This window comes from Diprion similis, chromosome 14, assembly GCF_021155765.1.
Source record: "Diprion similis isolate iyDipSimi1 chromosome 14, iyDipSimi1.1, whole genome shotgun sequence".
Classification (NCBI taxonomy): Eukaryota; Metazoa; Arthropoda; class Insecta; order Hymenoptera; family Diprionidae; genus Diprion; species Diprion similis.
Window position 1 is genome coordinate 6,603,643 of NC_060118.1, and position 24,199 is coordinate 6,627,841.

Below are 24,199 nucleotides of genomic sequence, written 5' to 3' on the forward strand. Positions count from 1 at the left end.
AAGTCTCGTTCACGTCTCTAAAAGCGATGAATTTTGAATGAAAAGCAGGAAAGAAGGAGGGAAAATGGAAGGGGAATCGGACCGTAAGGATCTTGTTGTCGAAGACACTTAATCGTTTAATTCCATGTGCCACCATCTGTAATAAACGCGCACAAACTAGCCTTATCTATGAATAGATGACACACTCCAGCCATCGTCCAAATTTTCTTTTGTTTATTTTTTTCAATTTTTCTTTACTTCTAGAGGAATCATTGTCCCGAGGGAAATGATTATTACAGGATGTAAGTATCGAGTTTTTATTCTCGATTGGGATTATGAATTTTGGCTGTATAGAAAAATTCGTACCTGGTGTTTCCTGTTAACCCTTTCGGTCACGAAATTCAGCTTTTTTTTTTTTTTTTGGCACGGAAGTGCAATTATACGTATCCTGTGTATTTTTCGATGCTGAATACTAATCTAGTGGAAAAATTCAGTGAAACTAAAAACCACCCCTAAAGTGGGGTAAAAACGGGGTGAATCATCAATATTGTTTAAGATAGTGTCCTTTAATTATATTTATATGAATATCTATTTTGAGACGGTTACGATTTTAGGTCAAGAATAGATGCAACCTCTAATACTATCTGTATGCACCCCTAAGGAGGGTGAAAACTACCCTTATATTGAAGTTTGTAAATCTCATGTCCATTCCAAAGTCTCCGTTTGTCATCCAATGAATTCAAAGCGTTTACCATCAAATTTCTCCGCTAACGAATTAAATCCACGAAAGTACCACTTTTTTCCATATGTTTCTTTGTAATAATTGTAAACAATTTTGGATTCACATAAAATCCTGATCATCCCAAAGTTTGAGTATCTGTTTTACCTCAAAATGCAAAGAAAAAAGTCAGGGTTTTCACGAAATACAAAAAAGTTACAAAGGTTGCCACTATAGTGGCTTTGTAACTGAAAGGGTTAAATCATGTGACATAGCCTTTTAGAAAAATATCAAAATCAAAAACTCGAATATTTGATAGGGTAGAGACAATGAGTGTTAACGTCACCGTATTATTTGGTAAACAATATATCTTTTGTTCCTTTATGTTTATATTTGACATCATCATAATTTATATCCTCAAGCAACTCATTCGAATTTGATTCTGTTTGTACCAATTTTAAATACGTGACTTTTTGTATATTCAATTTTCAACTCGTCATGAACTGTTTTGGAAAAGTATATTCAGGATAATCACTTAACCTACATATCCGTATAACGTGCGTCGTGATCGATGTGAGCAAATCATACTTCGACCCCCTTCCAGCTCTTCTACACAGACGCATAATACGCTCAGCATCACCATCATTTCCATCCTACCGACGCAATTGAAATTACGTTCTTTGAAGTGCGAGACGCTTCCGTTTCCGTACCTCGATCGCTTGCCACCCTCATTCCCCTCGTCGCCTGATCTCATCTCTACGAGCACACCTGTACCTTCTGCCAACCGAGAACCCTCGATGATCGACGTATGGAAAACCGGATGTGCGTGTGTTCGTTTCACCGCTCGATCATGCCCTTTTATGCCTTTTTTGCCTTTTTCAACCATTTTTTTCTTTACTTTGTATGGGGCATTCTCCGCAATCTCAATCTGCTTCTGACCCTCTTTATCTCCAATCTCTTCTTCCAATCAGTAAGATGTTTGAACGAACTTCAGCATAAATGGCACATACCATCCGAATTAAAATTTAGAAATCGTGCAAAAATGGTTTGAAATATCTACAACAATATTATTTGCGCCAATGATGGTCAGTGCAAATGACATAACATGCATGCTGTGGGATAGAAATGAGTTTGAACAGTTTTTAATAACACAAGCTAAGACATCCACAACTTCCCAAAAGGGTTCATCATATTAGAATGTTATTTCATTAGTTATTATTTAGAAAGTTATTTTGGCGTGAATTACTTGGTCCTAGTGCCCATTATTTTGGTATTTTTCATTCGATTTCGATGATCCGAGTTCCTACCATAGCTGCTTATCGTGTTCGAATAACTCAAAGAGCTTGTACCTTCTCTTCCTTGATTTCATAGAATCAGAAATTCTTCAGATGCACAAAAATTTGGGCAACTAAACTAATCCGATACCAATAGCAGTCCCTGAAGCAGGTGGTGTAGGCATGGAATCCCCTATGTACAGGTTTTATTATACACACACCTGAATTCACATTGCAGTAGCACTGGGTATAAAAAGGCTCGCGAATGAACTGACTCGAAAGTGGGTACTTAATTGAGTTACTAAACATAATTCTAATAGAGAACCAAAATTTCATATTGTTGGAATATTTGAAGCGGTTGGTAAATCAGTTAATGAATCGTTTACGATTTTTAATAATTTATTTTTGAATCGTAGAGGTTTTATCAGAATGTTTTTCGCAAGACAGTCACGATTGCGTGCGTATAATACGCGTGAACAACAATCGCTGTTAATTACGGGGACAACTGGTGCAACTGATTCCCATTACGTGTTACCGTTGCTACTACGGTATGCGGCGGATATTGCGCTACGTAGCAGTTGGGTAACGTGGTGATAACCGTACTGCAACAACGTTCAGATAATATGAATAGCCGGATTAGTTCGTCTGGATTCTGCAACGAACTGCGTCACGTACGAGTGAATTTCTTTATTCGGTGAATTTGCAGCTTTTCCAAAATCGGAAAATATTTAATCGATCGAAATGTGTTCTTGCCATCGGTCTCTTTAGCGTGTAAAAATACTCAGTGGTTGGGCGCCTAAGATAATTGAATTAGAGACGAAATGCAATTTCAAGTGGACTTATGACGGCCATTTTATCGATCTTCACTGTAGAAATTATGAACGAATCCTAACCTTCTTCAACTCATTCTTTAGCTATGATAGCTGTTATATGCTAGCAATGGAGAATAAGAGAAAAAAATGAATCCCCCTGGATGGATATTTATATAATGATTTTAGGTTAGGTTATACTCAAATACAAAAAAAATTTGTTCAATTGTGTTGAAACTAATCTGACCAAAGACAGAAATCTGAGCATATTTAAAATGTTTCTTTTCTCTCCATATATGAAATCAAAATTCGTTGCTGTGGGGTCGCTTCAGAGACTGCCCCACGTTGTAGGAATCAATTAATTAAACTCCGAGGTTGAATAGGGGTGAAACCTGCCTCGTGATGGACCCTTCTGGTCCTGGCTTACTCGCTAGATAGCCTCACACGAGTCCCTCGGAGGATTAACGTGGCCATAAAAGTAAGCCAATGCTCTTTCCTGCCCCAGGACCATCGTGGTTGAATCAATTAAATACCAAATTTTACCCTGAAGGCTTGACGGACGCCAATTGATTCTGCCAGTTCGACGTTTCATTTTAGCTGACGGGCTGGTCATTGAGGAGGCATCGAAATCTCGGAGGTGATTAAAATATTCCAGGACCTGAGACCCATTTTCTGCCGATCAACCCTCGAAATTAAGCCATTATAAAAAAAAGTCAGTCTTGTGAAAATTTTATGGGATCAATTTCTAGATTGGGTTTAAAAAAGACCTAAGAATATTGCGACAAGATACAGCGTAATGTATGAATTCATTAGTGCACTGCAAGGAAAGAAGAAACCAGTTGCATCGTTCTAGTTGATTTATGATTGTTACCCTAGTCGAAAGTATCTTATGATTTTTTTTTTACCAAACTCTCAATGATTTTTGAGGAAATCTAAAACACGATTATAGTTTTTGAATAGAATTTGGCATAAAGTTTCATGGTTTTTCCTATGTGGATGGTTGTAGAATGGCGTGGCTTCTATCATTGAGGTTTTTCCGTCTTTTTGTAGAATTTCATAGAAATTATTTTCACCAGCATAAGCCACGCAACTGCGTAGGATTGTAATGATCATGGAACAGAAGGAGGAAAAACTGTGGAATAAAATTTGAACCTTAGAATAAGTGACACTGTCGTCAGCGAGGATCGGGGTACTTAAGCCTAGAACACATGGTTCTTTCTTTCCACCTCCTAACTCATGATTGGGGTCGTTAACGACCCCACGCGTTTGCCGTTCGGAAAATCGTTCTAAAAGCAATAATGGGACTTGTGAGTACATAAATCTTTTCCCTATTTAATAAGGAAACGAATAGTGAAGAGAAAATCTGATTTCGTTGACGTGTAGTTAGTGAAAAATTCACTTAACTACCAAAAAGTGCTAAGAAACGGTAAAACCGTCATTTTTTTTAACAAAATCTCATATCTTTCTTTGTAATGAACCGATTTTCAAATTTCAAACGCGGTTTTGAAGAGTGTACATTAGACTAGAAGAAAAAAATTACTATTTCTATATCCCGTTAAATAAATATATTCATTTCTGGATATGAAAATGGGAATGATACGGAAATACGAGAAAAGTCAATAAAAACGTAACAAAAAAGTGTTTGCAAGGGGTTTTAGTATATTGTCAAGTTATTTTATTTGAAAAATAGAATACGGTTAGTAATAATAAATTGAGAAAGGAATCTTATAACTCACTCAACTGCAGTAGCGCAAAGGCAACAATGCACTGTTCGGTGTTCCTCGCAGACGGCCAAGTTGTATCTTAGAGCCATTTTCTGTTTCAAAAAATAGCACATATTTTTTACAAAGTCTCATTCGTACACATTGTCAAGTAAATTTTTCACAAGCACCCGAGTTCACGGAGAAAATTGTTTCATTATGTGAAGTGTATATTGGCTTTAGATAATATATGTGACTATTGACGTTTAAATTCCACGTAAAAACAAGTCAAATATTTTGATCCGAGTGAAAAAAGAGAATTCAATCACTTCCACGAAACACCAAGAAGCAGCTGATTACATTCGGTGTAAGATTTTCAGAATACACAGTGTTTGTCCGTACTGAGGCACGTGTAAAGCGAGAATGAATCAAATCTGTGTTTACATAGTCATAATGAAGAACTTCAATGTTTACCTCGCAACGCGAGGAGCGAATTTAGAATATATTCGAGTCCGCGTAGGAGGGGGGCAGCTTTTGAGCCACCTCTGACCGGTAAACACGTCAGTCAAATCACAACACCCGACGTGTAACGATGCGTGTGCCGATCGTGCTATAGCGTGTGTGATTGTGTGATTGTGTAAGTGCTCGAGGACCAGTAACAGACCATGTGATTAATTTGGATTATCGACGTCTAAGAAAAGGTAATAAAAAGCATTAAATTATATCGACATCTTTCTTTAGTCAAGATTTTTATTGCTCTCTCGCGCTTCTTCTCCTTTGAGATTGTCACAACAGCCATGCTGCAGCCGCGAACACCCGACCCTCGAATGGATGTGAACTAATTAGCATCTTAAATGTTAGAACCTTACAAAGCACCTGCAGATTTACTAGCATTTAATATAAGAAATGAGAAATGAGATGCCAACTTTGCAAAACACATGCCAGCATCTCATCGTATTTCGAATATTGGAGTATAGAGGTAGAGGAGTAAGAATCCGAGTAGTTTTACTATCTGGACACGTTTTGTCGATAGTTCTGTGGCTTAAACTTCGTAGAATAGCTATTTATGTGGCATGCCCGTAAACCGCCTGTTTTTTTGGCAAGGATAAAGATTTCAGGACGAGCTGAAGGCGAGCCGGAAGCGAGTACTGAAATTATCCGAGCCAAAAAACAGTTTACGGGCATGCCACATGCAATATTTTTTACGGTACGGGCATTGAAAAGCAAAATGAAGAGTGAGGTTATGTCGCGATCTGTTCGACGAAGCTACTTTATTCGGCAGTTTGGGATGCGCACTTCGAACTGCGCATCAAAACTGTGGAATAAAGACTTTATTCCGCAACTTTGTTCGCTGCCGTCGCTTTACGGAATGAAAACTGCCACAAAAAGTGGACTTTTCAATGCCCATGCCGTAAAAAATAAATTATAAGCACAAAACCCATCTAATATGATTCTATATGTCATTACGAGATTTCTAAGGTATTGTTCGACATTGTAAACTTAATTTTGTATGTGTGTTGAAAATTTGTTTTACCTCTAAAAAGAGCATCGTTTATAAATTGTGATTTTTCGAAAACTCCAACATACGAATGACGACTATTGCAGCCGGGAGGTCAGGTTAGGATAAGTTGAACCTTCGTATGACAGGAACATAACGAAAACCACAAACCATCCCTCAAGAAAAACGCGGAAGGTGTTCATAATTATTGAGGGAAGGCTAAAGACCTGAACTTTTCACCCTTATCTCTACTTTCAACACACATACAAAATTAAACCTACAATGTCTAACAATTCCATAGAAACTCTGAAACGTATTAGATGGCTCTTGAGCTTATAAGTTATATATTCTACGGAACTATCGATAAAACGTGTCCAGACAGTAAAAATACTTGGATTCTTACTCCCCTACACGCAAATATTAAACATACGACAAGCTGCTGAGATGTGTTTCCTGAAGTTGGCATCTCATTTTCTATTTCTTATAGTGGATGCACGTAAATCTGGTGATGATTTGTGAGATTCTAATATTACAGATGCTAGGTTCACTGGCATCTGTACAGTACAGCCTGCACAGACTTATGTTATGTACAGTATTGGTGTTAGCTGGCATGCGTTGGTTGGCTGCACTGTACCATATCAGCATCGCAGCACAGCCAACGCAAACACGGAATAATCATGTATCTTCAAGATGATTTTGGAGTAGCCTGATGTCCACATGCGAGTGTCGCGTAATTACGTAATTGTATCCCGTGTTTAATGTGGTCTAGTTACCGACGGATAATTGCTGATCCGCAACCACCTTGATGACGCCATCTTGTAGTGGAGAATATGCGACTCAAAGTCACATGTATTGTTTGATTTGAAGGGTCTCTTCTCGTTGTACTTTTTGTACCGCGTCAACTCGTCGTTCTCAACAAAATACGAACCCGGCAGTTTGCACGCAATTTTCTACGACTCGATAGTCGTGTGTTATTTTCCCGAAATGGACAGCTGGTTGACCTTTTTTCCGGTCCATATTCTTTGACCATACGAGCTCGTTGGATCCCCATTTTACCGAGTGATTCGGAAAGCAGGAATTGATAATAGTTATACAGGAAAAGGGAGAGTCGATATTTATTCGTTGTGTGCCTGAAAACAAGTGCCATGGAACAATACAGTCCGCACGTAATCGCGAACTGGTGAAATATTGAAATGTTGCTAAAAAGACAAAAAAAAAACAAAAAAAAAAAAAACGGCGGAACAAGAAGAGGAAAAGGACTGTACGTGCATGATCATTTGGAAAATGGAATAAGGCTGAAGTTGGTAATTTTAACTTATAACGAAACATCAGGGAAAAAATCGTTATCACTCAATTTTAGAACTACTTTCAAGGATTTGGGTTTTCAAAATAAGATTATGGTTTGCTTATCACGGCATGCTAAATTTCGGACATTACTGATTGGCGAAATAATGATTTTTCCTAAAAATGCATCGTTAGAGTAACGTTACTAATTTCATCCTCATAAAATGGATGTGAATTACCCACGTACACCACTTTGTTACTATTCAATTGATACTTATTTTATTACTCGTTCAAATTTATCTTACACACTTTTCGCCAAAGAACGAGATGAGACGTTTTTTTTCTACCTACGCTCTGATTGAAACTAGTTTGAATATAATTTCTTTACACTTGGAAATAATCAAGTGAATTCAAAACCGTTTTCAAAGATTACAAATCGCACCGATGATTTGTAGAGCAGAGCATTAATTTTTCCGGAGAATCAGTTCCCTTCCATTAACTGAGAATTATTGCGACTCCAATATCTGGATCGATTTTGGAAGAAAATGGATGAAATATGATCAAAAAATTTATCTTGGCGTAGGATCAAATCCGCTTAATTTTTTTTTTTTGTATCTCAATATACTATGGATCAAAATAATCATACTAATAGAAATCACTTTTAATCAACATGAATACTTCAATAGATTTTTAAACAATTCATGTCGGGTGACAACATATCTGAAAGAATATCAAATTAACACAATAGTAATCTTCTAATATGTATATTATTATATGTACTCACTGACCTGAAATGAATACGTGCAAAAATAAAAAACAAACATATTTTGACTCGACGCATTTTCCTTAATTGTTTATAATTTCGATATTCAAAGTACAATAAATATCAATATTTCGACCTAGATGATTTCATACTTGTGTCTTCGTTTGACTTCATTACTCTCATTTAATTTCGAAAATATCTTATTTGCGACAAAAAAAAAGTAAAAACTTGAAGAAGTTTCTCACAAATTTGATGTCCCAAATATTTTCCCGCGTTCGCAGCGATTCCTTGCATCTCACCTGTTTTCATAAATCTCAACTGCAATATGACAGGTATAGAGGAAAGCAAGTACTGCGAAAATAAGAAAACTTATTCACCAATACATCCGCAAAAACTATTATTCAACAGAATAGATTGGATCAAACAATAAACTTTTTTTTTTGATCCTGTCAATTCAGTTTTTCCTGTACGAATGCAACACGTTCTGTATAGCCAGGAACACCATCCGATTTACTGTTCTTGAGTAATGTAATTTTTCAGTTACGTTCCGAGGTTCGATACAACATTTGCTTTGATATAATTGCACGCAATATTTTCCCGTCTTCGTTTACTGGCACGTGGGTATAATAACGCGCATCTATGCATGAATACAACGCACATTACATGGGCACAGAATCATCGCTCGATATGATCCATCTTCCCAGTGGAACGACATACAAATCCGATCCCGCAGGGAATCCTACAGAGGCGGGGACTTAAATTTCACGCGAGAATAACAAAGCTCGTTATCATTCGGCATGGTAATCCCGTTCCATAATCAGTTATTCGATTTCCACGAAACCCGCACCACTGCGGAGGGCAGGTATAACTCTGAACTCTCAAATCCACCCAAACCAGAACCTCTTTTTCATCATTGCAACGAGCAATTTATTATTACTAATAATATTTATTCATGAGGTTGTGATTGTATTCAACTTGATTTTTCGACTGCTTATTCTCTGATATGTTGTGCAAGTATTTTTGTACTTGTTTCTTAATTCGTTGTGTCGTAAAAGTTCACTCACCTCCGGCCCCAAAAAAAAAAAAATCAGTTTCGAGAAAAACGTGTTTAAAGTTTCTGGTAGATACAACGTGACCTTACGGCTATTCTCCCATTCCAGCTTCGTACTGTACACCTTCTTCCTTTTGTATCTTCGTATTTTTTATGATTTTATTAAGTGGGGTTGAGACGTTAAATGGTTGTAAATAATCAAAGCTGCTCTCACGTAACGACAATGAAGAAAAAATTGAAAACTAAGAAAGAACTTCCTGTTGATAAGCCGGTGATATGTGGCTACGTGTTGCTATAGTCCGATAAAGGGCTGTGTCAGTTGTTCAAATTGTTGAGGCTATTTTATACTAATAATATGAGATGGATGATCTTTCAAAATAAATTATTAAATATGATTTAATCTCGTAAAAGATGAAGTATATTCTTCAAAGGATTTGTTTATGAAAAATAATCGATAACAAATCAATGAAACTTAATCAGATGACTTGATGTACGAAAGACGTGATTTCTTGGGCCTGACAGTCCCAAAACCCACGATTGTAACCTCGTGTATAAATGCGCACGTTAATTAGCCAAGTAAGTGTGAGATTAACCTGAAGCTGGACCTCTGGGTCAGCATTTTCTGCTGGAGCACGACCTGGGTAATCAGATGGTTTCCGGTCTCGTCACTTACATGATTAAAATACAGACAAAAGATATCTTCATGTCATTTTTACACATACATCCATACTGTATACTAATTACTTAATTTTAATTTGGTGCTTCTGATGTGAGCAGTTTGTTGTAATTTATGCAGTAAGAAGTGGACTTTAAGGCTCATCAGACAACCAAGAGTTTTGAACTTGTTTATCATATTAGCTACAATAAATTTATAGTTAGGGGCTTTCACATTACCCAAAAACTTAGTCACAACTTCTTTGAATGATATCCAAGCCTCCTTTTCTTTTTTACTCATTGTTGCTTTAAAGTTGGAATCAAACATCAGTTTACGGATATCAGGCCCAACAAAAATCCCTTCTTCCAGTTTAGCTTCTGATAAATGAGGAAATTCACGACACAAATATTCAAAATATAATCCCACCTTAATAATATTTTCTATGTCTATTTTTGGAAATAATTTATCTTTATTTAATATGTTAACATGTGAGAAATTGTTGGGTGATAGAACTTTTTTATCATTATTTTCGGAATCAGCACACCAAATAACACAGGAATTAGCTGACATTATTGAGAAAGTTTTTTCATCATTGGCCTGTGTTATTGATGGAAAATAAATCTTCACAGAAAGAAATTTTTGGGTTAAGGATGTATTGCCTATATATAGTCCCAACCAAAAAGAGTTTTGGTGAGAATTTCAAGTACTTTCTGTTGAGGCAAAAATTTGAAAAAAATCAACCATATTGAAGATGATAATAATATTTATTTCCAATAACAACGATGCTGAAAAACTGTTAAAAAATTTTTCAAACAATAAATTGTTGCTGAAATTTCGAGTAAACATGTTTCATTGTCATATAATAATATTGGGGACTGCTATCTATCTCTACGTGACTTTTACTAGGAGGGGTGAAACTGGGTTTTGTCAGAATATGTTAATTTGATGTGATACATATTGTGCGTCAATTGTCGCTCGACCGGCTAGAGAAAAAAGTCAAAAGTGAAATAAAGGCGAAATTGAAATAAAATGGAATAAAATGGAATTTTGAAAAGAGAGCGCCTAAGAGTATGACAGTTTTCTCCTTTTCTAAGAAACTCAGGTTTTGCGAACAGAAGACATACGAAACGCAGCTCTTCTTCCGTCCCAACTCAATATCCGGTCACATTTATTGCTATAACTTGTAACGTGGGGAATTTTTCCTACAAAAACTTGTTTTAGAGAAATTCTTGAAAGTATAAGGAATAAAAATCTCTAGAAAAGTGTGTGTTTTTTTTTTTTTTTTAATTTCAGGGATATGTCATAGAGTAGAGTTGATCTCGTAAGATAACTGATTCTGGGCCTAATATCAGTTGAAATATCATTGGAAACGTATAATTCGGAGTTTTAAGGCTTCTTTTAATCAAGAACAAACCACTCAAGCTACTTTGAAACCCGCATTGGAAAAACGTGCTTCGTGTACTGTAATTTACTGTGTATACTCCGCGCGTTTACCTTTGAATAAGTATATTCAATATATATATATATAATATTTCATTTTGAATCCTGTAGTGACTCGACATACCCCGTTATCCAGCAACTTAATCGTGACTTCCAGATTCATCTCCAGGTATCGGGCGCTCGCATACGAATAAACCCTGGTTTTCACACAAATAATTTCTCACTCCATGTCGCTCTGCCACAGCTACGCATTCCCCACTGCCTGACGGCTCGTTGTCCGCCCATGGAATCGACTGTATAATAGATCCTGAAAAAGCCATGAATGCGTTCATTGCTTTCCTGAACTTCCACGTTCGGTAAGAGCAAATTTACCTGTCTGAACATTGGACCACTCATCTTGCACATGGACAATTCCCACCCATATAAAAGGTGTGTATGCCGGCCTCTGCTTTAAGGTAGTTGATTTTTGCAAGGAATCCACGACTGCCAAGTCTCCACCTTTCTCTATGCAGCGTTTCATAGCCACTAACCAAGGTGCTTTGACTTGGTGAATTTTGTAGGCCACTCCGATTTCCGGGTAGGCAACGTATCCCTCCGGAAGTTTTCATGGATTGGTTCTCGGCGTTGAAATCTCGAAAGATGGTTCTGGGCTTGTTGTATTAATAATGGACTCATTTTCGATATCTGGTTGATTCGGCATTGCAGTTTAGGCTGGTTTGGTGACCTTGCTACCTGGTAGTTCGGGCACTACGAGATTGCAGACGAGCTGCATTGCCGGCAGGGTGTAAGCGATCATTGGTGCCATGATCGGTTGAAATGAAGATTTTTCGCGTAATTTACGCAACCAGCTAGAATTGTGATAATTTATATTCAGACCCGAAACAATTTCATAACATGTGCGAGCGCTGTGCGTTGAGCACATTGATGGTTCAGAAAATCGTATGTATATTTTGTATTTCGTTCGATGTACGATGATTTGTGCAACTGACCGTACGAATTGTTCGTAGCTGAGTGAAGCTCGATCATCTCATAGAACTAGTTATCGTTCTTATGAACGAGATGAATTACGCTCAACCCTCGGGAACTTGAATCGAAAAGCTGCATAAACAAGTTCATTGGTTAAGAGAATTTCTTCTTCAAGAGCCACCGGCATGATCTCTCTTAATAGTACCTATCAACAATGTTGGTAATTATTCTTCGAATAGTAAAACCCTAAACTGCTTGAAGAAAGGACACCTGCAGGAAGAAACTCTAAAGGTAGTATAGAAACTATGCTGAAACTAGAATCAAACGTTACTCAAGTTTTGCAAACAGATTTCACCGGTCAACGTGATTGGTCTCAGTTTCGTGCCACTGACCTCTGATTCCAGATAAATTTGAGTTGGACAAATATACTTATCCGTATTTTTTTATCTTCTTCTCAGACATAAGGTCAAGCAGCATTAAACGAGAGATGGCAATTTTTTCCTCTTTCGTAACACTGTAGCTATTTATTATGTATCTCCATCGCGTGTCTGATGGTATGTGAACGTTATACCAAAAGGCGTATTCGGTGGTATAGGGGCGTGTAATTTTTTTCTAACATACAAATTTATGAACTTTAGGAAGAATGACTCAAATTTTACACTTTCCACGAAAAAATCCTGGCACTGGTGCATAGATTTTTCGCAACAAATATCAATTTGGAGTTGAAAGACACGTGCATGATAATATGTAGAATAAATCTAGTTTATCACTGCTAAGCCTTCCAAGAAATGAAACATGAAACAACGTCGAAACACATATTGACGAACACACGAATACACCAATTAAGGAAACTGAGATTTCCGAAGAATGAAGCAGGAATCATTCACAGTCTCGTAGAAACTCAACCTACGATCGAACTGTACCATACCAGGAGCACTGCTCCAAGGTAACGGGCGTTGGCATACGAAACTAACTGGGTCATCACATGGCCAAGTGCCCAATCCACCTAACATCACGAATCTGTCGCAATCCGTATTGCCAAGAGGTTCCTCATCGGCCCATGGCACCATAGACACGGAAGATCCTGAGGGAGAAATAACATTCTTGGAAAGAAAAAAATTGATTTTTCGCGCACCTCAAACAGCGGCATGTCAGGTTAGATATAATGAACTCACCTGCATTGGCGTTCACCTACTCGCCGTCACTCACGGATCACTTTTCAAGATGCCGTATTTTTCCAACGAATCTATAACCGACGAGCCCCCACCTTCCTGGATGCAATGTTTCAAAGCCACTAGGAACGGTACCTTTTCGGTATGAACCTTGTAGGCCACTCCGATTTCCAGGTAGGGAACGTGTCCGTCTGCGAGTTTTCCAGGATCGGTTCTTGATGTCGATGTCTCGAGAATCCGACCTTAATCCACTGTAAATGCTTTAACAACGGACCCTTCTTCGTTCCGTGTTTGATTTGATACCAAGTCCTGAGTTAGATTAGTGGCATTATTGCCCAGCACTTCAGGTATGACGAGATTGCAGACGAGCTGCATCGTTGGCAAAGTGTAAGCCACCATTGGCGCCATGATCGATCCAAGTGACGTTTATCCGCACACTAATGGCACCTCGTCGACTACCATCGTTTATAAAGTATCGATCATCAACCCTGTTGATTTAGTTTATTTTAATCGAAACAGGCAGACAGAAGAAAGTCCAATGCTTGTTGGCCTCTAATGGGGAAATTTAACGTGATCAAATATGGTCAAGATGATGTGGATTCCTGATAGTTACTGTACCCATCAGGCGTATTCAAAACAATCGAAGTCAATAAACATTCCTATCCACTCAACGCGTATTTATCATATTCATTTTGGTCTCCATTATCCACTTTCAACAGATGAGTATTTACGGTAATCGATAGCAAAATTTACTAACCACTCTATTCAAACTATCTTCCGAAGACTTCCCTTGCATCTTACAAAAATTAGGTTACAAATCTCATCTTAATTTGTGATGCTATTTGATAGTTATTTGTTCTAAATCATTACAACATGAACGATCACTTTTTTAACGGTGTCTAACGTTATTCAATTGCTGCACGATGTCAGTCTGACACAATTTTGCTTCCTGAACAATCAATGATCAGAACCAACAATCGACTAGCACAGTTATTTCATATTGGATTATAAAATGTGACGCAAATTGCACATGTTACTGAAAAAGAAATTCCGTTAATTCAAAATCCTGGAAAATCTTGAGCTGCGGGCCTCCTTATCCGCTCTTCTGCCGCCCCCCCCTCCCCCCCCCCCCCCCTCACCCTTACTCGTTACGTCTAATCGAAGTCTTTCCCCGTGTGTTCTCAGGTGTCGTGGATAAGGAAAAGGGACCTGCACATTCTCACCGCCGGGATACTCACCTACACCTCGGACCAGAGGTTTCAGGTTATTCGACCCGACAAGTCCGAGAACTGGACTCTCCAGATAAAATTCCCTCAGGAGAGGGACTCCGGCATCTACGAGTGCCAGGTGAACACCGAACCCAAGATGTCTCTCAGCTACAGGCTCAACGTCGTCGGTGAGTTTGACCTGAAAACTTTTACCCTCGCATTTTCCATTTTCCTTTTGATTCTGCGTGGAAAAATCGACGGGAAAATTTCCAATTTCAAAATACGACGATGTATTGATGAATTCATTTTTATTTGTTTATTTATTTTTTTGTTCGATATATGAAACAACAAACTAGAATGTGAGAAAAATTTTGTTTTTCTCAACATTAATTCACTCTGGAAGATTATTTAAGTTTTTGTTTTTATTGTTTGTATAAAACCGATTGCAATTCTCTGATCATGTATAATTGTGAATTAAAAATTTGAGATGCGTATGTTATTCGTAGTCGGTAGAAAATCGTTTGACTTAATTACAGCTGAAAATGTTTTTAGCAATTTTGCAGTTTTTTTTTTCATGAATTCCAAATTTCAAAAGTTACGAAAGCGCCAAATTCCGAATTTTTTGGTGGTGAAATTTGAGGTAAAAAAATGAAACTTTGACGAAATATCAAAATTTCGAATGGTTCTAAGTCCAACGCTTAAAGTTCCGAAAGGAAAAAATGTCGAAAATGCGTCAATCCGACAAGCCAAAGTTCCGAAAGCTTGAAAATGAGAAAATTAAAATATCCGAAACATCGAAGTTCCGAATGAACGAAGATTTTCAGTTCTGTTAATTTCTCTCTTGGTGAAATTCCACAACTTTGATTTTTCTTCGTTTTGGATATTTGATATTTTTCCGTCCAAAATCCTGGTCATTCTGATTTTCGTTTTTTTTTTCATTTTTCACACCCACTCCTTTCAGAATTCTGCTCAATCGAAACTTTGCTCTTTCGTAATTTGAATTTTCGGAATCTTGCATTTCGGAACTTTTTTGTTTCGTAAAAGTTTCACTTCCCTGTTTCAAGTTTCGCCCCCAAATAAATCGGAATTTGGCACTTTTGGAACTTTTCAAATTCGGAACTTTAACCCCGCCCCAAAAATTCAATAAACACCGAACCGGTGTCCATTTTGTGATAAAATCCAACAAAACGTAATTTTCGCCTCACATTCCTCGTCAATCATTTTTCTCCCTCCATTTCCACTTTTAGTATGTATATATATATGCATTAGGGTGGTCCTTATTTATGATTTTGACAAATTTTTTTCGCCTCACCCCCCAAATCAACTTCAAATAAGTCAAAAACAATTGCACAATTTTTTCACATTTTCACCTCAACCCTAAGATAGTCCGCTTTGTGATCGAAGTTTCATGTGGAAATAACATTTTTCCTTTCAATATATATTTTATTGTCAGAGTAATAATGTTCAAAAAAATCTCTCAACTGCGAGTTTATATTAGACGTTAGTGCTACGATCTATAAAAAAAATTCACATTATCATACCAGCTAAGCTAGACGAATTCAATTTCTTCTGAATAAAAAAAGTCAGATTTTGAGGGTGTGATTCGAAGGTGATTTTTTCAAAAACATTATTACTCTTACAATAAAGTTAATACTGAGGAGAAAAAATTTTTTTCCATATTATTTCAATAAGGTCTGAAAAAATCTGAAAAAATTATGTTGGAATTGTTTTTGAATTATTTGAAGTTGATTTGCGGGGTGTAGGAGAAAAAATTCGTCAACATCCTAAATAATTAGGACCATTCTAATATACATCACGATGAATGAAAAGGAAAAAAACAAAATTTATATTCTCAAGAAGACGAAGACGATTTTGGACAATTTAAAAAATTTTGAGTGACCTCTTGAAATTTTTTTTTTGAGCTGTCCTTTGGAGTGGGCTCTTAAAACATCAAAAACCAACATTTTGTCGCACGAGACTCATAAAAAAAAAAAAGGCGGTTTTTTTGCGCCACCCTAATATATATGTATATACGTATAAGTGGAGGGCAACAAGTTGGGCGTAATATTACGGTGCAGAAACCGAGAAGGTCGTGCAGTCGCAGTCGAAGGTTGGCACGGTACTTGGGGAACGAATTTTAGGATCTCCGAGCGTTTTATTACCCAAGATGGAAGCCGCAACCAGTCCGACATCCCTGCTATTGCAGAGGTAAAAAACTGACGCCCTTGCATTCTGCGTACGACGAGGGAAAAAGCTCACATCGTTATACGGACGTTTCATTCTTTCACAAATAACATCTTCGTCACATTTTTTTCTCTTCTTTCTCGATGTTTCGGTGTTTTTTGTTTGTTTTTCTTCATTTTTTTTTTTTTTTTTTGCCATTTTTCACAATTACAGATATTTGAACTTGGATTTTAACCCGATTGCACTTTATTCGTTTTCGTCTACTCGTTGATCAGAAGAAAAAAAATGGAAAACGCTAATTGAGGATCGAAAAAAAAAAAAAAAACTGGACACCTGCAGATAATTTGCAAACATTCGCGAGATGCGAATGTTAATTGAAAATACTGCCACCGTTCGTGTACGTCATATCTCATGAAAATATGAAAACGTGCGTGTATAGAAAATGTTAAAATTAAAGCGGTTGAAGGTAATTTAAATAAGGATGCTAATCATTTTTATTATAAAAATCGAAAAATACGTTAGTAGAGCGGAAGAAAACAAAAAAATTAATGGATTCTAGAACTAGACCAGATTTACTCGAGCAGAGAGTATACAAAGTATATTTTAAGTCTAACTTTACTGGCTAACTTTATATCAAACAACCTGGATTACTACGTTACATAGTTCATGTTTCAACAGAAGAAAAAAATGAGAAACAGTTTAAGGAGAGAGAAAAAAAAAAAAAATTAACTCAGGATCGAAATCGGAAAAATATATTCCTTTGGAATATTTATGTACTTCTTACGTATTTTCCTACAATATTAAAAGGCAGACATGAAAATCATCTCTCAGAGTTGGAGCGTTTCGTTATTTTATTCCTAAACCACTGTACAAAGGGATTTTCGAAATTGGAATGGAAAATTTAATTAAAGTTCAAAAAGATCTCAGGTTTTGCATGTATCTGGGTATTTAATGCAAAACATGAACGTAATTTTCTCCGTTTGCAGAGGTGTCTGTACATATCTTGTACAAACCTGTATACATCTATATACATTAGGGTGGCGCAAAAAAACCGACTTGTTTTTTTTTTTGAGTCTCATGTGACAAAATGTTAGTTTTTGATGTTTTAAGAGCCCACTCCAAAGGACAGGTAAAAAAAAAAATTTTAAGAGGTCGCTCCAAATTTTAAAAAATGTTAAAAATCGTCAAAAAATTAAACTAAAAAAATTATATTTTCAGTATTCTGTTTGATTTTTAATTCATGTCATGGTGTATTGTTATCGATTCTTTCTTACGAAATTGAAGAAAAAAAATTCATGAAATTTTAATATGAATATTAAAAGGTCGCTCGAAAAGATCTAAAGAAATGCACCGAAAAATTGAAAAAAAAATTATGAGCGACCTTTCAAAAATTCAAATTTTGAACTGAAACTTTCGGAAACTTATTTTTTTTTTCTGTCTATAAAATTATACCGTAACGAGAAAAAAAATTTTTAAAAATCGATTTTTGACGTTTTCTGACGTTTTAAAAAATGTCGAGCGACCTCTCGAAAATTTTCTTTTGAACTGTCCTTTGGAGTGGGCTCTTAAAACATCAAAAACTAACATTTTGTCACACGAGACTCAAAAAAAAAAAAAATTTGTCGGTTTTTTTTGCGTCACCCTAATATACATATATACATGAGGAAAGCTTCGGTAGGACTGGAAATTTCATTAAAATCTCTCGCGTAATCACGAGACGAGCGTGTGTCGAAAATTGGAAAGTAATTGAACGACCAATTTCCGTCCTTCGGCTTGCACGTCCATCCATCGGAAGTGTTTGATGCCAGCTTGATCGACGTTCAAGAGATCCGATCCACACGATGTTTTTTTAATGTCGTTGCCGACCGTGAACTTTTTTTTTTTTTTTTTTGTTTTCTGATTTTTCTTCAAATCTTTCTCTTTTTATTCTTAAAATAATTTTCGCCCATTATTAGTTAGGCTGTAGAAAACTTGACGTGAACTTTGAGGCGATTATCAAAAAATTCCTTCACCGCGATCAGGTGACTTTCCTTTTTTTTTTTTTTTTCTTTCATTAGAGAATTATTTTACGTGTTTTCAAAATGAAGAATATTGTGTGTAACATTGCATGATGAAATCTGAAAAATTGCAGAAGTTGCGACCGATTCGTCGAACTTTAGACTCGATTATCTCGAAAATACGTTTATAGAAAGAGACAACCAATTTTGACCAAATTTGGACACGATGTTTTTGAATATTTTGTCTCGTTTTTATAGGTATAGGTTTTTTTTTTTTTTTTTTTAAATTCAATTATTTAGTTTTTTATGGTCCAAAAAAAAGGTGTTAAATTTAGGCAGGAAATTTTCACCGTTTCGTTAATAAAAGATAAAAAAAAAAAAAAAGAAAGAAAAATCCATACGAAGCCAACGCTCAAATATATTATATTTCAAAACCCCGTTGGAATTTTTTATTTCAGGTCACACCGACTGTCCAAAATCCTAGGCACTGAAAACCGTGTCCGTACGAAACATGTTTTAAATTGACCACTGTAACAATCCTACGAATGGACAAATTTTTATGAAAAAATTACTTAATATACCGTAACGTATAAACTTTGGAAAAAAAAAAAAAACAAAAAAAAAACAACGGATGGAATCGAATTAATAGTTTTTTAGATAAAAATTTTCGATATCCGTCAACTTTTCTAGCGATCTACTCGGATGTGCCCCCTTAAGAATGAAAGATGATTGATAATGACTCGAAAAACATTGGAAGATCACTTTAAGCGATTTCGAATAACGTATCGCGTTATTTCGATTAATTTTATTCGAATCTACACGACCTTACAAAACTTCCAGTCCCCGATCCCCATGACTTAAAGTGAGTCGACCCAATTTCAAGCGAGTTCAAGTGTCACCCGACGAAAAGCTCCAACCAGAATTCAAGAATTGGCAAAGCCTTAGGGGGCGAGCCCGCGTTTCTGTAAAAAGAGTGAAGTAGAAATAAAAAAAAAAAAGGTGCTAGAAGCGGAATACGAAAGTGACAGAAAACGTGCCTCCATGTTGAAGAAGACAATTTTTCCCCCTTTCTCACATTCTCACTCACTTTTCTATACGCGATGACAAATCCATAGCAAGCCACTCCGCGGCTTGTGTCTCGCGAATCGTGCCTAAAAAATAAAGGCAAAGGGTAGAAAAAAAAGAAGAAAGAAAAAAACAAAAAACACAGACGAAACAGACAAAATTTCGAGCGCGAAACAGAAAAAAAAAGAGAGAGAGAGAGAGAGAGAGAGAGTTAGAGAAAGGAGGAAAAAACGAACGAAGTACAGCGCGTTAAAGCTTTAACGTCGAACTTTTATTATCTCACGGTCATTGTTTCATCTGGTTTAAAAGCTCGTAGAAGTTGGCAGTGCGTCACTCTTCTGAGGGCCTCGTTTACGAAAATTTTCGGGGTTATGTCTCGGCTTCTTTGTGCCCCGGTGGGCAGCCCACGAAGGGTGAAACGGGTCGCCGCCTACCTACCTTCGTACTTGCGATTCCCCCCTTATTCTGCATGAAGCCCTTGTGTTACAACCCTCGTCAATCCTCCCCCCTCCCCCCCCCCCCCACCCCCCTCCCATCGCCACCACTGCCGTCGCAGAAAAAAAAAAAATATCAAATTATTCGCGATTTGTTTCAACATCGTAGGTTTAACATCCTCGAGGTTAAATTTAATAACATTATTGTAAGGAAATATTTTGAAAAAATGAATATTTTTTTTTATTGCAGCGACGATTTCGATGTAACTTAGATTGCAAAATATAAGTATGTTTTTTTTTTTGTTATACGGTTTACGGAATTTTAAACAGTTGGAAAGATTCGGAATTGCTCTTTTTTTTTCAGTTATTGATTTTTTTCAAATTGAGGCAATTTCAACTTTCCGAAGATGCAACGGAAATGAAAATTTAATCAAAGTTTTCAAAATCGTACGTGTGTGATTTTTCCACGTCTGACGTGCATGTATAAAACGTAATGCAATTGACGTCAGAGATTTTTAAGTATATTTACTGTTTGGCAAATAAATGTAATGTTTACCACTAAGAATAAATAGTATTTCTGTTCTCATTGCGAATTGAATTTGAAGAATACGGAGAGAGAGAAGAGAAATAAGTGGAAAGAAATTTGAATAAAATTTTTTTTAATTACGAAACATGGTTTCAATAATTGGAAAAAATATTTAGCTTATTTGGTAACGAGGAATTTAAAATTATTTAAAAAGTAATAAGTGCATTGCAGCGGTACTGATTAAAATGGAGGAAAAAAAATTTCAGGATGCGTATTCGAATTCCTCGATTATCCTAGGAAATATCGTAATTTCCGTAAGGAATTCTGTCAAAATCGATTTTTTTTTTTTTTTTTTCTTTATATTCATTTTACTACGACTTAGCTGTGAGTTAAGTATTTATGAAATTATCGTATTCTCAAGCTACGAAGATCGCTTTACGAATACATAAATTTTAAATACTGGAATTATACACTAAAGCTTGCAAACAGATTATTAACTTTGAATCGCTTGAAAATTATTACAAAAATTTAATAGATTCGTTCAATTTCACTCTACGATGAATCATTCTATTGACTATTTCCAACATATTCACCGAAGCACTTAATTTCGACACCAATACCGATTATGATAAAAAAAAAAAAAAAATATCGGCAGCATTGAATCGACACCTGAGAAAAAATCTGTCTTAGTGATTTTGTGTAAAATAATTAACCGAGTAAAACGACTAGTCGTAAAGTGAAATGAAAGAAATCTACTAGATTTTAAACCGTTTAAAATTGACATGAAACGAAACCTCGTTGCGTAAACTTTTGTTTTTAACTACATTATTGTCTGTTATTTTATTCCTATAATCCAAAGCGATCGTTACAACTCAGGAATATAATAAATGTACGAATACTCAATGGGCGTTGTGGCTGTCTCGTAATAAAGTTGATAAAAAATATCGATTTTTTTGGGAACAAACCTCCTCAAAGCGGAAACCGAGAGATTTATTGGGAGGGGAGTGAACGCGATGGCGGGATATATAATGATTGTTTGAATAATTTTTTAAAAGCATTCTGTTGCCAGTGATTCAGGGTTGTGGCGTTGGTGACCGTGGAGGTAAAGAGATATTTCATTGTTTTTTCCTGCTCACTTTTTGTAACCTGCGCGGGATTTCCTCTTCCGCGTTTCGAATTAGCGGAAGTGAACCGACCGACCGCGCCTAAAAAGCCTAGGGAAAGACGCCGGGAACGGAAGATGAATGTATTGTTGAGATAATGAAAACATTGGGGAGTAATTATTTTACCCCCGGAGATCCCAGCTGCAGAGGCGATGTGGCAACGGGTTGCAAAATGCGGGAAAGAGTGGGTAAAAAGTATAATTGTCAGAGGCACGAGAGAGAGGGAGAGAGAGAGAGAGAAAGAGAAAGGGAAAGGCAATGGGCAAAGGGGAAGGAAGCGAGGAGGCGGCCAAACAAAACACCTCCGTTTTGTAATTTAGATTAATTTATTTTCTTGATGAACCGCGAGCCTTGATGGCTATTAAATAGAATTAGTCGTATTCATGATGTATGGACGAAAGGGCTTTTCATTCAAGAATCGGGCTCGCCTTCACCGCATGGTCGGACCTATAAATTGATTATACGAATTTGAGTAATTTATGTAAAAGGTTCCTTCAAATCCTATGAAAATTTGGAAAACCCCATGGAAATCATTAAAACCCCATAAAACCCCTTTGGGAATATCGTGACATTTCTAAAACCATGGAAATATGACCAAAACCCCGTGGAAGTTCTTTTGGAGTACCATTAAGTTTTCGAAACTCTTCATGTATGACGTTTGCTTAAATCCCGTGAAAAGTTACAAAAACTCCATGGAATTGCCCTTCTGGAATATCATAAAATTTTGAAAATTCTGGAAACGTGACCAAAACCCATAGAAACTCCTTCGGAACACCATAAAGGTTGCGAAACCCTTCATATATGATGTTCCTTCGAATCCCAAGAAAACTTGAAAAACCCCATGGAAATCATTAACACCCCATAGAATCCCTTCGGGAATTCCGTGACATTCCTAAAACCCTGGAAACATGACCAAAACCCTGTGGAAATTTTTTTGGAGCACCATAAAGGTTTCGAAACCCTTCATGTTTGATGTTCCTTCAAATTTCGTGAAAATTTAGAAAACCCCATGGAAATCACAAAAACGCTATAGAATCTCTTTCGGAATATCATAAAATTTTGAAAATTCTGCAAACGTGACCAAAACCCATAGAAACTCCTTCGAAACACCATAAAAGTTTCGAAACCTTTCATGTATGCCGTTCTTTCAAATTCCATGAGAACTTGGAAAGCCCCATGGAATTCACCAAAACCCCATAAAATCTCTTGTGAAATATCATGAAATTTTAAAATCCCTGAAAACATGACCAAAACCTCATAGAATCACTTTCGGAACACCATAAAAGTTTCCAAACCCTTATATACATAACCAAAACCCCATATGATATATTTTGGAACACCATTAAGATTCTAAAAATTTTATAGACATTACCGAGACCCAATAGAATCCACTTTGAAATACTAGAAAATTCGGAAAATCTGACAGTCAGCAAAAAAAATTAACGAACTGCTAAACACTCGCAGATTTCTTTAGTCAATTGTTAGATTTTCTATTCAAAACGTTCTTTTTTAGCACGTGATAGATACTCGATAACGAGAACCAATTTCTACCGTGGAATATTCATGCGACCATGGTGAATACATCTGCATATATACTACCATTTTTATTTTCATTTTACATTCGCTTTCACTCTCGGTTTTATTTCAATTATACCAACGTCTTTTATCCGTCGGAGATGAGCAACGAAATTGCGAAGAAGATGGAAAAAAAAACAAAAAAGAAAAAACGATATTCCCAATATCGATTGGCCCAAAAAAAAAAAAAGGAAAAGATTACGACCATATCACAACCAGCTAAATCCATCACACTCATCAAAACATGTCGGAAGAAAAGAGGATTGGACTGGGAATAATATGTGGTGATTTTTTTATTTTTTATTTTTGTAGTTTTGTAATAAATTATTGATGAGGGGAAGGGAGGCGGGGGGGGGAGGGGGGGGGGGGGGTAAAAAAAAGTGAATTTTTCTAGAAAGTACCGTTAATTCAAGTTTATTTACGTAATTAATACATGATAAAGTAACATCTGAAGAATATTATGTTAAATTTTCATGGAAAAATGTTAAGAATTAAGCCGATGAAAAAAATTTATTTTGCGGTGCAATCGCATAACTCAACACTGGATTATCTGAAATCAAAAAACCAAAGGTTTTTTTTCATTAGTTAATGAGTTTCTCTAGGTTGTCTCGGTGAGCTTTTTTATTCAATTATTCATTTTTATTTTTTAGTTTTTGGTAACACTTGGAAGTGAAAAAACCGCGAATTTTCGATTAAAAATCGGCTATTTGTTATTGTAAAATAAATAATAATAATTGA

At 36.4% G+C, this 24,199-nt stretch overlaps 1 protein-coding gene across 2 annotated transcripts in view; it reads left to right on the forward strand.

Annotated features, from left to right (window-relative positions):
• The window catches only part of LOC124414808 (zwei Ig domain protein zig-8), a 378,841-nt gene that overhangs the window by 244,116 nt on the left and 110,526 nt on the right, over positions 1–24,199 (forward strand). For both annotated transcript variants that reach the window (XM_046895889.1, XM_046895890.1), the window contains exon 3: positions 14,495–14,705. In XM_046895889.1, coding sequence (XP_046751845.1) covers positions 14,495–14,705 — 211 coding nt within the window. The remainder of the gene's footprint in view (positions 1–14,494; positions 14,706–24,199) is intronic.